General features: G+C 46.0%; 3 protein-coding genes across 3 annotated transcripts; 1 reads left to right on the top strand and 2 right to left on the bottom strand.

Moving 5' to 3' along the window:
* The first annotated feature begins 3 nt into the window (after window positions 1-3).
* Window positions 4-6390, top strand: parp2 (poly (ADP-ribose) polymerase 2). Its single transcript, XM_084706944.1, has 17 exons — window positions 4-209; window positions 599-808; window positions 967-1140; window positions 1236-1306; window positions 1656-1706; window positions 1791-1887; window positions 1994-2069; window positions 2166-2268; window positions 2545-2698; window positions 2873-3011; window positions 3143-3206; window positions 3373-3507; window positions 3871-3998; window positions 4211-4310; window positions 4599-4697; window positions 5144-5268; window positions 5730-6390. The coding sequence occupies exons 1-17, from the start codon at window positions 140-142 to the stop codon at window positions 5887-5889; spliced, it is 1956 nt and encodes a 651-aa protein (XP_084563070.1). The 5' UTR covers window positions 4-139; the 3' UTR covers window positions 5890-6390.
* A 126-nt stretch (window positions 6391-6516) lies between these two features.
* LOC146271457 (protein lifeguard 1) lies at window positions 6517-9166 on the bottom strand. Its single transcript, XM_084707573.1, has 6 exons — window positions 8962-9166; window positions 8781-8869; window positions 8447-8651; window positions 8136-8260; window positions 7688-7831; window positions 6517-7524 (listed from the first exon to the last, which is right to left on the bottom strand). The coding sequence occupies exons 1-6, from the start codon at window positions 9164-9166 to the stop codon at window positions 7390-7392; spliced, it is 903 nt and encodes a 300-aa protein (XP_084563699.1). The 3' UTR covers window positions 6517-7389.
* A 665-nt stretch (window positions 9167-9831) lies between these two features.
* LOC146271456 (serine/threonine-protein kinase NIM1-like) lies at window positions 9832-13711 on the bottom strand. The gene is made up of 4 exons (XM_084707840.1): window positions 12890-13711; window positions 12328-12645; window positions 11389-11657; window positions 9832-11162 (listed from the first exon to the last, which is right to left on the bottom strand). The coding sequence occupies exons 1-4, from the start codon at window positions 12960-12962 to the stop codon at window positions 10404-10406; spliced, it is 1419 nt and encodes a 472-aa protein (XP_084563966.1). The 5' UTR covers window positions 12963-13711; the 3' UTR covers window positions 9832-10403.
* Window positions 13712-14392: the final 681 nt, after the last annotated feature.

The raw sequence follows: 14392 nt of genomic DNA, 5'->3' as shown, positions 1-14392 counted from the left end.
GAACACTAGAGCGGAACCTTTACAGTCAAAGTTGTTACAGACTGTGCAGATAACTTAAGAGTCGCAAGACTGCTGGGTAAAATTCCCGCGCATAGCACTATTTACAAAAATTGAAGTACAATTAACATTGTATAGAAATATGAGGCGCACCAGAAGCTCTAAGAACACATCTCAAGTGAAAGCAGAACGTGAAGAGGTCCAGTCAAACGGTGTGTACTTGCGTTCATTTAGCAGCTGCTAGCCAACTACAAGGAAGCTAGTTACGTCACTAGTAAACACCAACCAAGTACCAAATTTTGCTCATCAAAGCTTGAAGTAATTATCATACGTAGTTTACAAATGTTTTAGAAAAGGTTGAACATGATTTCTCTTTTCGCAATGACTTGAGTAGCAACAGTCCAGTAAAATAATACAATGAGAGCATGTGCATCAGTACAATGAGACCCATTCTCTCTCTCTCTCTCTCTCTCTCTCTCTCTCTCTCTCTCTCTCTCTCTCTCTCTCTCTCTCTCTCTCTCTCTCTCTCTCTCTCTCTCTCTCTCTCTCTTCCTCCCTCTCTTCCCGTTGAAACTGTTGTCTGTTATCTTGCTCTGGACAGTGTGGCAGTGGGAGGGGGATGATGGCCAGTGGCAACCTTACCCAGCCTCCGCCTGTGCGCTGCTGGACTCTGCGGCTTCCTCTGGAGGGGTCTCTGTCAGCTTGGCTCTCGGCTCTGCGTCTGCTTATGAGGTCGACCTGAAGAAGATGGTCCAGGTCAACCCAGTCACAAAGTACAGGAGGAAAATACGCATGTACACAGTAAAACCTGGTGTGTGTATATATATATATATATATATACATATATGTGTGTTTGTGTGAGCTTAAGAGAGACTGTATGATGGTCTGTGCAATATGGAAGCAGCAGTTTTCAATTCATGTCTGATTGGGAAAGATGTTCTAACAAAACTCACTTTCGAAACTTCAAAGAGGCTGCAAATGGTAGTGGCGATGCCATAGATGTAACCAGTGCAGATGCAAGCACTGTTGAAGTGAAGAATGAGGAGGAGAAGGACGAACCGCCCAGTGCCAAGAAGAAGCGCAGTGAGGGGAGGAGCCAGAAGAAAAGCAAAGCCATGCCTGTGGAAGAAATGGAAAGTAAAGGTAGGTTGCACAGAGACATGGCAAAGTTACTTCATGATTGTCAGTTTCTATCATGGATTGATGCTGTGTGTTCAATGTGCTTGGTGTGTATACAGAAGTTGTTAAGACAGTTGTCATGAAAGGCAAGGCTCCGGTGGATCCGGAGTGCAAAGCCAAAGTTGGCAAGGTAGGCTTATAGACTCCAAAAACTGCCAGTGTTCTTTCACTATTCACTTTCCTCCGTACAGTTTGCTTGACATCTGTTTTCTGGTCCCACTTCTCATTTTTGGTTTACTTCCTAAAAATCCCTCACTGGCAGCACCTGTGGCTCACCGGGTAGAGCGCACACCATATGGGCTGAAGCCCTAACGTAGCGGCCTGGGTTTGATTCTGGCCCAGGCTGTTTCTGTGTGTCTTCCCCTCACCATGTCTCCCATTCATTTCCTGTCTCTCTGTAACCAAAGGCAAAAAAATATACCCCACTGATTTCACTCACTAATTTATTTTCTTGTTGTTGTTTATCTTTCCACCCTTAGGCACATGTTTACAGTTCGGGGAATGATGTATATGACGTCATGCTGAACCAGGTATCCCAAAAAAAACTAATGTCATCTCTACTCTGATGCACTGTTGGATTCTAAAGGTCATGTTTTACGCTGCTCTTTTGACAGACTAATCTCCAGTTCAACAACAACAAATACTACCTGATGCAGCTCCTGCAGGATGACCATGCTAAGGCGTACAGCGTGTGGCTGAGATGGGGCAGAGGTGCTTTCACCTTCCTGTGTATCTCTGTTTGACCATGTTTCTCTCTACTACTTCCCTGACTGATATTCTCTCTCTCCCTCTCTCTTTTTCCACCTCCACTTTTTAGTGGGCAAAGCTGGACAGAGCAATTTGATTTCATGTGGTGGAGATCTTTTGCAAGCCAAAGACGTCTTCGACAAAAAGTCAGTGGATTGGCATTACGTAAAACTGACTTATGTCTTATACAGAGTGGGGTGTTATTTGTTGATTCTGTGGGGTCATGTTTTTTACTTCTTAAGATTCTTTGACAAAACCAAGAATGAATGGGAGCACAGAGCCAACTTTGAGAAGGTTGCCGGAAAATATGACATGGTTTTCATGGACTACAGCATCAATGACAAGGCAAGGAGCGATGACTTCTGGGGTAGCATAGTCTCTGGTCCACAACAGACCCATTCTCTCACCCTTCATGTCCTCACTTCAACGTTCATTCATCTATCAGTCTTCCTTCCTTCTCCCCCTCTTTCATTTCATCATTGACCGTTTTTTTTATTCATTCTTTTATTTAACCATTCATCATTCTTTTTGATCTTCCTTATCCATATCGCTTACAGCATAGCCTGTTCTCCTGTAGTCCCCTCTACAACCTTGTGTGAGTCTTTCCCCTCCCTCTTCCAGGAAGAGACCCTCGTCAAGCCCGAGGCTTCGGCCCAGAAGAAGACCTCTCAGCTGGATGTGAAGATCCAGTCTCTTCTGGAGCTGATCTGCGACATCAAGGCCATGGAGGAGTGTGTCCTGGAGATGAAGTTCGACACACGGAAAGCTCCACTCGGTGTGTGAACAACTGCATATAGCTAAATAAATAATAATAATAATGATGTATTCAACAAGCTATGTAGCGACTGGCCATTCGAAAGGCCGCAGGCAGTGTCCAGTATATTGTGCAAAAAACCCAGAATAGTGGCACCAGGAGGGCTGACGGAGCCGTCTGTCTGGCCCCTTGAAGGCAAGCTGACGGTGGAGCAGATCCGAGCCGGCTATGCAGCCCTGAAGAAAATTGAGGAGTGTGTGAAGAGGAAGGGGAGCAGTCGGGAGCTGCTGGAGGCGTGTAACCAGTTCTACACACGCATCCCCCATGACTTTGGGTCAGTAGAAGTGGTAGGCCCTCTGGGCCAGGCTGTTGTGACCATGCCGTTGGCCGTCGTCTAATTCGACTCTCATTTGAGACTGATGAATGAATCCGTTATAATTTTGTCCTGCCCTCACGCGCACACAGGCTGAAAACACCTCCAATCATTCGCACAGAGGACGAGCTGAAGCAGAAAATTGCCTTGTTAGAGGTCTGTAGTGTGCTTCCTGTTTTCTTTGAACTTATGTATTCCCACGATATGTCACTACAGTTTCCCCATATTGCCTAATCATTTTTTGGGGGGAGTATTGGGGATTGTTCTAGGGGAGTATACGACACGTCTTCCCATTTTCTAAAGTGTGTCCTTGCGTGTCCAGGCGCTAGGCGACATCCAGATAGCAGTGAAGATGGTCCAGTCCAGCTCCAACAGTGATGAGCATCCCCTAGACAGGCAGTACCACTCCCTAAACTGTCAGCTCCAGCCTTTGGCCCCGACCAGCCACGAGTACCAGGTCAGCCATATTGGACCCAAATCAAAACCTCTGTTGTATGTGCAGAGGTGTGGTTTGTGAAGCACCCAAAAGAATGTCAATTTCATATGGCCATCACAAGCCTAACTATACCAAACTCATGACGGTGTTTGAAGTATGCTAAACCGACATAGCAACAGTACTGTAACAGGTATAGTAGATGGAAAACATGTTTTTAATATAAATGTCCTGTTGTACACAGATGCCCTGTGTGGTACATTCATGGCATAACAAGTGATGTCAATCAGCTGTCTGGATATGTATTGTGATTCGTACAGAGATTTAGATTGTCCCGTTCCCGTATGTGGATCGCCCCTCCCCCTCCACCACCCCAAATTTCTGTAGGTGATCGAGCGGTATCTCCAGACCACCCATGCCCCCACCCATAGTGACTACACCATGAGCGTCCTGGACATGTTCTCTGTGGACAGGGAGGGAGAGAGGGACAGCTTCCTCTCACAGATGCACAACAGGTACCGTTAATCACCCAGCCTCGGGTCACACAGGGCCGCACGGGCAGCGATGAACCGGAGGCTGGGTGTTCACGCTCGGCTGTGCCGTGTACATGGAGAAGCTGTGCGTTACTGTGACAGTGGACCACAGTGTAGGTTATCTACTGGTTGGGAACTACTTGTCGTGGCTTGTGGCTGTTCTTCACCTGAGTGTGTGCTGTGTCTCCCGTCAGGACACTGCTGTGGCACGGCTCTCGTCTGTCTAACTGGGTGGGCATCCTCAGCCAGGGGCTCCGAGTGGCTCCCCCAGAGGCCCCTGTCACGGGGTACATGGTAGGACTGGCCCGGTGGAGACATACATAACACACATACTGCAAACCTGTTGAAGCATCTCCAGTGTGTCGTTACTTTGCTGTGGTGATCTCTGATGATTCAATAATTGAAAGAATGAGCTTCTACACCACTGGTGCCAATCGAGTCTTTAAAGATGATATACTTGGAATATACTGTACTTTCTTTTGAGGATGTATATAGATCATCTTTATATCAAGATTATTACATTCTTAAAGGAAAGAAGGATATAAGGCCGGATGGGTGGACACTGTTTCTGTCTCTTCCCAGTTTGGCAAAGGCATCTACTTTGCTGACATGTCGTCGAAGAGCGCCAACTACTGCTTTGCCAGCCAGCAGAACAGCACAGGCCTGCTTCTCCTGTGTGAGGTGTGTACGACTGACTGCCTGTTCACTCACCAACACACACAACATTTACCATGTTCATCTAGCAGATAACGACTGTAGCAAATACATCACAATACAATGCCCTATGAAGCCCACTTACGTATCTCTAACAACTTTTAGATCGAGTGATAAAATACATCATTCTAATTCCAGTATGAGAGTTGGTCCAAGGTTAACATTTGATGCAGTTGCGCACAGCTAAGTTAAGTTACTTACTGTACCTATACCTGGTGATGATCAATGGCCTGATGAGTTAGGTTGAAGCTCAAGGCTTATTGATTGTGGATCACCAACCGATGTGCACTAAGACTGGGAAAAATACTGTCAACGTTTCTGGTTTACCACTCTCACAAACCCGCTATCCATGAGTGACATGCTTCGAGTAGCCACGGTAATGCAATGCGTGTTTTTGTTGTTGTTGGTTCCAGGTTGCCCTGGGAGACAGTAACGAGCTGTTGGATGCCGACTACCAGGCCGATCAGCTCCCTGCAGGGAAGCACAGCACCAAGGGCCTGGGCCAGACGGCGCCCTGCCCCGATACCAGCCTCACTCTGTGAGTCCCTCTCTCTTAGAGCGGCACCCGTTTGTGTTGTTGTCTCTTTCATGTCGAAGCCTTTCACTCCTGCTTCAATGTGGTTTTGTTGCGGGTGTGTGCTCTGCGGTGTCCCTGTTCCACTGCTGCCGTGGTGATGCTTTAAATGACTCCACCGTATGAAACACAATATTATTATTTAAAAGTTCTGTCTCTGTATCTAAATCTGATTGCTTTTGTTTTCGAACTGAAACCTTGATCCTAAAACCACCCTCAACCTCTTACCCTCCACTCCCCCACCTCTCACCCTCCACTCCCCCCCCCACCTCTCACCCTCCACCCTCCCACCTCTCCCCCTCCACCCCCACCTCTCACCCTCCACCCCCACCTCTCCCCCTCCACCCCCCCACCTCTCCCCCTCCACTCCCCCCCCCTCCACCTCTCCCCCTCCACCCTCCATCCTTCTTCTCTCCGTCTCTCAGGGATGGCATGACTGTTCCTATGGGCCCGAGCAAGAAGACGGGGGTGGGGAAGAAGGGCAGCTACTCCCTCCTCTACAACGAGTTCATCGTCTACAACCCCGCCCAGACACGCATGCGGTACCTCCTCAGAGTACGCTTCAACTACTCCTCCCTGTGGTGAGACTCTGGTTACTGCAGACCCGGGGAAGGGAGTCGCTCCGACAACGAAGGAAAGAAGGGTCTTATCTTGTTCAGCTTAAAGTCATTAGTCTTTGATACAGTTGTGTTTTGCACTATTCTGTTATTTGTTGTGTGGGATAGGTGTGACTGATAGGTGTAAGGAATTATTTTGTTTTATTAGGGCAAACGTATAAACGCCATATCCTATTATCTTAAATGACCCCTTAAGGAGCACATGCAGCTTCATTGTAACGCAAACACTATACAAGGTTGTATTTTTACGTCTTGTTGATTTTTTCATGTAAAGAAAATAAAGACTTAAAAATGTTTCACCATGTAATGTATAAGCTGTAACCAAAATGTTTCATAAGGTAATCTAATTGTAGAGTCACATCATTGGGTATCTTTTTTAATTTTAATTTTTAAACTTTATTTACGACATCAACCATAAAATAAAAAACGTGCATTGAACAAAACAAAAATAAACTCACCTTAAGGTTGAGGCTTCAGTCATTCTACGTTGTCTAAATACAGGTAGGGTAATGTCACAGAGATCCAACACATGCTAGTCAGATTGATATTCTTAAGTTAGATAAAGAATTGACAGTTGTCCATCTCTGCATGAATAAAGGTACTTTTAACTGAAGGGTTGCTGTTATATTTTCCATTGTACTGACCTGTCTGATTTTTTGTATCCACTGAACTATTGTAGGGGGCTAGGCTTCATCCAGTTCAGTGTTACAATCGTTTTTTATCTGGACAAAGGAGTGTGCTTGGGGGTGTTTAAAGAGTGCCTCATTATAAGATGATCTCCCAAGTAATCATGTTTAACCCCAGCTGGTAGAAGTGTGTGTGGCAGATTTAAGTCAATCAACATTTGCAACTGTCAAATATTTGTGGCACTTCAGTCCACTGGATGAGTCTCAAATGATTCAACTGTAACATGAATTCAATGTACCTCAATCCCTTAGAACAGGGGTTTTCAACTGGTTTTGTCCCAGGGGACCACCATTCTTACTAAAAAGTAATCCACGGCCCACTGATGTGCCTGCGCCCGTGCGTGCCTACGTGTGTGTGTGCATGCGTGCATGTGGATAGAAGGAAGTTTTAACATTTGGTTTTCCATTTTGCTTTCATTAAAAAACCTCAAACAAATCTAGATATATCTACTTAAAAACCTCAAACAATATACATAGAATCTAAAAAAAATTAATATGCGTATGTGAGATTCTGAACACTAATAAAATATAAATAAATAAATACAAATCAATGGTGGACTGATCAACATAGGCTCGTGTTGCGGACCCCCTGCAATGCCGCCGCAGACCACCGGTTGAAAACCCCTGCCTTAGAAACACCTTATTGATTTGAGTAATTGACCCAGGTGTGGCGATGTGTGGAGGGTTCGAATGACAGAAGCCTTGAGTGCCACCCAGTCCTCTCTCATTTGAGCCCTGGATGTGTAGGTTGGGGTGCATCAGGTTGAGGTTCTCCCAGGTGTTCATCTCTTCCCCATTATGTAAAGGAAGATCATGACGACGTCCAGGTAGATGATGAGGGCGGCAAACACATACTCCTCAGGGTCCAGGCCGTAGCGACCCAGGCTGACCACCATCATGCAGTCCACGCTGAGAAACTGGAACACACAAGTGAGCAGGCAGAGGTCCTCTTTAATCACTGAAGACAACAATCACATTCATCTATCTTTACGAATACCGCATAAAACATTGCCTATTGTATACATTGCTATCATCCAATGGTGGTATTCTGCGTAAGCATTTCAGAATACGTTGTGTTACCAGTGCAAAGAGCAGAGCTCCCAGACATCCATAGACGATCTGCAGGACGTTGTTGTAGTAGAATGTGCAGAAGATCAAAAACATGACCAGGTCCACCAAAATCACCAGCAGGGCTCCATAACAAACTGTGAAGCTCACGCAATTCTGCAATTACCCCAGAGAGAGAACCAAGAGAGCATAACCATAACTATTCCGTTCATCCATGGTTCATTGTTAACATTCAGTGGTTAGGAAATGTCTATCGGCATTAAATGTACACATGAAGTCCACAGGGAAGGAATGTAACTGAAGTGTGTAGAAGTGTGTCATGCCCAACATAGAACTTTCTCAAATTAAATATTCCTAATTGAATCTGACACAGGGTTGGGCAGGACTGGTTCTAAAGTATGCTTCTTAGATCACTGAATTCGAATCACTTGAGCTCTGTCGTCCAATGAATTTGTCTGACCTGGATGGAGAAGAGGATGATAGAAAAGGAGATAGCCAGAGTGGCTCCCATAGCAATGATCACAGCTGTGGAGTCGTGGAAAGAGGCGACGGTGCCCGTCATAAAGGAAAGGCTGAGTGTGACCACTGCCTGTAGTCAGAGGATACACACACAAACAGCATTACCACTACTTCCCAACCATGAACACATTTCTTATTTCCGTTCATTTCATTGAAACCTTGTACAGTACTTACATTCCGCACCTACAACTCAAGTTTTTATTATGTTTATGTCGACGGTGTACCGCGTGTACGTGTAAACTGTAGTGCGACTCACCAGTCCCACCAGATTCCAGGGATGCTTCCGACTGAAGGACCTGCTCCATATCAAACTCAAACTGACCACCAAGAAGACTATAACGGAGCTGACGTAGATCCAGATGTTAGACTGCACCGCTTTCTTCACTACACTGGAGAATGTGAACACAGACACGATGCTGAAGGTCACCACCAGCTGCAGGGTGACGAGGCCAAACACCTGGGGGACAAAAAAAGGAAAAGACCGCAAACGGCAGTGACTAATCTTGACTAAAGAAATAGATGAGTTGTCTATGTTTTTCTGAGACAAAGGCTCAAATATATAGAAAGTCATCAAGGCCATCAGTACCTTCCTGATAAAAGCTCTCCTGACTGTTTTATCATCAAATGGTGATGGTGCTAGCTCAGGAGTGGATTCTGTTGTGTCTTTATCACAACCTTGACAGAGGCAAAAAAACTCATGTCACTTTTTTGACTGTATACACACCTTATTTTGAGCCGTCTTGACAAATGACTTAAGGATGCTTTACCTGGGTCTCCATCGTGTGGTTCAGGTTGATATTCCTCTGCAGGATCAATGGCAGCTCCTGAATCAGGTGGGTAGTAGGCTGGAGGCTCGCATGCTGGAGTGGGATCGGTTTGCGTATCTTCAAAAGTGTAAGGAGGTGGTGTTAAGCCATCTGAGCTCAAGAAATCTTGAGTTTCCTCAGGAGCAGAATTCTCTGTCTCTGTCATTCTAGAAGGAGCAATGAAGGTTTGAGACAAATGTGGAAGGTTTGGCAGGTTTTATGGCAACAATGTCGAAAGTACGCAAAACAAAAGGTGGAAATGTTGCAAGAGCGATGATGGTAAGTTTGTATGTTTTTTGTGGGCATGTTGTAAGAAGTACATTTCCAAATTTGCAACTAATCTGGTTGCTTTTACATTTATACGTTTAATAAACTGTGCTTTTAATATTACATTATTACGTTAATACTAAGAACATTTCAAATCTGAAAGGCCTGAATTTAGATTTGGACTTATAGGTCTTATAGGTCACTGTAGTGTAGGTGCTTGATACAAAAGCCACCAGTTTTTGTTGTATCAGAAATAACTTCATATATTCCTGACGGGCAAACATGTTTAACATTCTCCCAATTAATCAAAACATACATTTCAAAGATTTGAAATGTATTAAGCAAGAGGATATGAGAAATGAGAACAGGGAAAGAACTGACTGTAAGGTTAGTTCTAGTTCCAGTTCAGGGAAAGTACTGCATTTAGACGTAATATTTTCCAGAAATGATGTAAAACGTTGTGTACTTGAAGCAGTTAGTCAAGTTGGTTAAATGTGTGGGAAACTTTAAAACATGAGAAAGAAACTTAAAACACCATACATTTAACGTATTTTTTATGTGACAAATGATTTACAGTGACACGGATGATGGAAAAAAGTATGACAAACCAATTAATACAATCAATCAGTCTCATCCTCTTCAAAATGCTTTACACAATGTCATTGTGATAGTGACAATCATACTGATATCTGTAAAAAACAAATACGAGCACAACACTCAATACAAAATAAATAACTTGTAAAGGCAATCCCCTGAGGCTGCAATATCCTTTTTCAAGGCATTTTACAGACCTACAGCACTTCTCTCTCAGGGAACCAAATATAACCACACAGTTATATATATTTTTTAAATTACACATTAGTCACATTGTATGTAAAAAGTAAAACAAATTTTCTTCACTTAATTACATTTACATTACATTTATTCATTAGTAGACACTTTTATCCAAAGCGACTTCCAAAAGAGAGCTTTACAAAAGTGCATAGGTCACTGATCATAACAACAATTTATAAATGATTCTTCATAATGGATTTACAGTTGGGACAAATATGTAAAAATGTAACACAATTCAACAATCTGTCTTGTATTCTATCTAAGGACAAAATGGTATTACTTAATATTTTCAGTATTTCTTTTTACACAATGACACACACGGCCGAGGGAGTCTTCTTCACCATGGCTACCGTGGTGTCGCTCCATCTCCTCCTATCAGGGAGCTTTTTGGGACACTTGGAGCTGAAGCCAATGGCCTCCACCGTCTTCCTCTTGTGCATGCGATGCAGCAGGATGCGGTAGGCCCCTGTGATGGGACTCCGTAGGTCCAGGCAGCTGTGGGTCAGCAGGTGGGCCTCGGTGATGCCCAGATCCTGGAGGGCTGCCTTCACGTCCAGCTCGCTCAGGCTCAGGGTCCGCCCGGGCTCGGCCAGGGGGGCAGGCGTGAGGCAAGCGCTGGGGTACGCCTGAGGGTAGTCCACACCCGTCAGCCAGCCGCTGGTCATGATCTGTGCTATGTGGAGGCGATCTGCGGGTATGGACCTCAGGATGCCTTTGATGACTTGCTGGCATGGTTCGGGAACAAAGGCTGGAATAGTGTAGGACCCTTGGAGGATGCAGGCCTTGAGCCTGCTCAGGTTGACGGCGGCGAAGGGGAAGGTGGCCGTCACCATGTAGTAGAGCAGGATGCCCAGCGCCCAGATGTCGGCTGTCTGACCAACGTAGCTTTTGTTTTTGAAGAGCTCGGGAGCGGCATATGGTGGAGAGCCGCAGAAGGTGCGGAGGGCATCGTCGGCATGACAAACGCTACTGAACCCAAAGTCACCCACCTTAATGCAGTGGCTGGTGGTGTAGAACACATTCTCTGCCTTCAGGTCCCTGTGCACAATATTGTTATCATGCTGGGAGAAAAGAAAACAGAAATGAAATACGTCTTGAACCATGTAATGACTAAGAAGGTCAGGGACAAAAACTAAAGCCGAGTAAAAATGGCGGATTCACAAAACATTGTTCATCTGCATTTTTTATCCATACCAGTGGTACAGTTTATGCACCGATAACTGTATATCTGCCTTAACAATGCTAAGAACAGGAGCCATTGGCCATAGCCCACTGGTGCAAGCTCACCATGTGTTTGACAGCTGACACAACCTGGGCGAAGACAAGCTTACTCTCCAGGTCAGACAGGGGCCCTCTGGTGGCGATATGGGTGAACAGCTCTCCTCCGCTGGCGTACTCCATGACTAGGTACACGCGCTTATAAGTCTCTACCACCTCGTAGAGACACACTATGTTAGGATGGGACAGCCTCTCCATACAGGAGATCTCAGAGGCAAACAGCGAGGGCGACTGCTTGTCTTGCCGAACCTTATCCAGGATTTTGACCGCCACTCTCTCTGAGAGCCCCAACACATGAGAGAGGGAGAGACAGACAGGGACGGAGAGAGACTGTAAGACACATGGTATAAGAGTGCAGTTGAGATCTGCCTACATTTAGTTTCTTCATCCAATTTCTCAGTTTATGCTTAATAGTTTAAACCTACTCTGGGTCTGCTGCAACATCAGTGACATGGGAACAAATAAAAAACAAACTAGTTGAATAGTGAGTGTTTGGTGAGATAAGCAATTGTCACCTGTATTCTGGATTAACCTAGTTTTGATCCTTTCAGACCAGCGTTTGGAAAACATAACAGGCTCGCTTTCTGCTGCCCCCTGTGGCCATGTGAGGAACCGACTGACTTTTCACATTCACTTTAAATGTGGAGGTGATGTACCTGCTAGTAAAGTAGTCAAGTGAAGCTGCTTAAACATGTATTTCCCCCCACTCATGCTGAAAGCCACCTTATCAGAAACCATCAAAAGGTTACACTTTAATTTAGAAAAAGTGTCATCAGGTATAATTTTCAGTTGCAAAAACATGTTTATAGCTAATGTTATTTTTTGTGTAGCTTAAAATAGATTGACTTTTTAATTGACAACAGGCAGCAGGGTACCACCAATTCATTTTCATTCTAAGAATGAGTCAGTCAGTTCAATTTGAACCAATTTGGCTTAAGTCTGTCTCACCTTTTGTCAGATCATGAATCCCCAGTTTGACCTTGGAGAAATTTCCGCATCCGATCTCTCCTTTCAACTCATAGAACGCCACCCTCCGTCCCAGAATGACGTCGTTCATCACCCGCTCTGTGTGTGACAGGTCGTACAATGCCCTCTCCAGCGCTGTGTGTGATTTCACCTGCTGCCCATCCACGGCTGGAGCAGACTTCAGTATGTTCTCCTTGTTCTTGACATTTGCGTCGTTCTTCTTCCTTTCATTCTGTCTTTCATTTTCATCAGGGAACACCTCGGTGTGGCGTGGCGCTATGTTATTCTGAGCTTGTTTGCCTGGAGAGGTGAGAGAAAGAGAGAAAGAGAGAAAGAGAGAGAGAGAGAGAGAGAGAGAGAGAGAGAGAGAGAGAGAGAGAGAGAGAGAGAGAGAGAGAGAGAGAGAGAGAGAGAGAGAGAGAGAGAGAGAGAGAGAGAGAGAGAGAGAGAGAGAGAGAGAGAGAGAGAGCATAACAATCAATAAAACCTTCAAGTATTTAAGCAATGTCACAATGAGGCATCAGTCCTTAATGTCTGTACTCACATAGCACGCTTCCTTTTATGGCATTGTTCTTTTTCACAGTTTTGACACGTTTTTGGGTTTTCGCAGACATCATTGTTGGCGGGCTGTATCTGATGCTGTGGACACCTGAAATTCCCTGCTGTCCTGTGCCGCCCTCCAAGCCCTTTGAGAAGGCCCTCGTCAATCACTACTGATTGGTGTGGAAAAGAGCCGTTCCGGTAGAAGTATCAAGCAGGCACTTAGCCTGTAGAATATGGTCAAGCAGATGACCATAACATCCGTTTATAGTGGAGGCTGTCTGGTCGCTTTGTCCGTCACAGGTCTCAGACTCTACCCGTCTGGGCTGATGTTATCTTCTCCTGTTTTACTACTAAGTTCTGAGGAGCGAAGGGACAATCCACAACCTCTCCTGAAGAGCTTCTAGTACAAACAGTCTCGCTCCCAAACGCCGTCCCTCCTTATCTCCTCCGGCTCCCTCTCTCCGTATCCCCCTCCTGTCTTGATCGATTGTGAGTTATCCGGCAGGACGGCTGTTGTTTCAAGCTTCTGTAATCCTTCTTGGGAACTCCTCCCACACAGACAGACTGTTTCACCCCTAGATGGGTACCTGTCTAACACTTGACACATGTTGCAGACAGGCAGACAGACAGATAGACACTGGGAGGATTACCCACACGTGTCACATTAAGGGATCATCACTGGGACAAGGTCACAGCATCATCTTCTGTACTGAACTGTGTGCTATTCTAGTGTACTATACTAGACTGTAGTCTTAATTGGAGAGCTTAATAGTTAAAGATTCAACTTAACTCGCTTTTGTTTCCCCTTGAAAGGGCCAGACCCAGACCCACACACAGTGACCCAGACCCAGACCCAGACCCAGTGACCCAGACCCAGTGACCCAGACCCACACACAGTGACCCAGACCCAGTGACCCACACACAGTGACTCAGACCCACACCCACACCCAGTGACCCAGACCCAGACCCAGACCCAGACCCAGACCCAGACCCAGACCCAGACCCAGTTACCCAGACCCAGACCCAGACCCAGTGACCCACACACAGTAACTCAGACCCACACCCACACCCAGTGACCCAGACCCAGTGACCCAGACCCAGACCCAGTGACCCAGACCCAGACCCACACACAGTGACCAAGACCCAGTGACCCACACACAGTGACCCAGACCCAGTGACCCAGACCCACACACAGTGACCCAGACCCAGTGACCCACACACAGTGACTCAGACCCACACCCACACCCAGTGACCCAGACCCAGACCCAGACCCAGACCCAGACCCAGACCCAGACCCAGACCCAGACCCAGACCCAGACCCAGACCCAGTGACCCACACACAGTGACCCAGACCCAGTGACCCACACACAGTAACCCAGACCCAGTGACCCACACACAGTAACTCAGACCCACACCCACACCCAGTGACCCAGACCCAGTGACCCAGACCCAGACCCAGACCCAGTGACCCAGACCCAGACCCACACACAGTGACCCAGACCCA

Source organism: Hypomesus nipponensis, chromosome 10 (genome assembly GCF_054491055.1).
Source record: "Hypomesus nipponensis isolate SF chromosome 10, ASM5449105v1, whole genome shotgun sequence".
In the NCBI taxonomy this organism is placed as follows: Eukaryota; Metazoa; Chordata; class Actinopteri; order Osmeriformes; family Osmeridae; genus Hypomesus; species Hypomesus nipponensis.
This window is presented reverse-complemented; position numbering and strand designations above follow the sequence as displayed.

Excerpts from the sequence above, each read along its gene's own strand:
- parp2 (XM_084706944.1), top strand. The coding sequence starts at position 140 with ATGAGGCGCACCAGAAGCTCTAAGAACACATCTCAAGTGAAAGCAGAA. Across the intron at positions 4,698-5,143 it reads GCCTGCTTCTCCTGTGTGAG|GTTGCCCTGGGAGACAGTAA; the intron begins GTGTGTACGACT and ends TGTTGGTTCCAG. Across the intron at positions 5,269-5,729 it reads CCCGATACCAGCCTCACTCT|GGATGGCATGACTGTTCCTA; the intron begins GTGAGTCCCTCT and ends TCCGTCTCTCAG.
- LOC146271457 (XM_084707573.1), bottom strand. The coding sequence starts at position 9,166 with ATGACAGAGACAGAGAATTCTGCTCCTGAGGAAACTCAAGATTTCTTG. Across the intron at positions 8,870-8,961 it reads ACCACACGATGGAGACCCAG|GTTGTGATAAAGACACAACA; the intron begins GTAAAGCATCCT and ends GCCTCTGTCAAG. Across the intron at positions 7,525-7,687 it reads GAGCTCTGCTCTTTGCACTG|TTTCTCAGCGTGGACTGCAT; the intron begins GTAACACAACGT and ends TGTGTGTTCCAG.
- LOC146271456 (XM_084707840.1), bottom strand. The coding sequence starts at position 12,962 with ATGATGTCTGCGAAAACCCAAAAACGTGTCAAAACTGTGAAAAAGAAC. Across the intron at positions 12,646-12,889 it reads CATAAAAGGAAGCGTGCTAT|GCAAACAAGCTCAGAATAAC; the intron begins GTGAGTACAGAC and ends TCACCTCTCCAG. Across the intron at positions 11,163-11,388 it reads TGTCAGCTGTCAAACACATG|CATGATAACAATATTGTGCA; the intron begins GTGAGCTTGCAC and ends CTTTTCTCCCAG.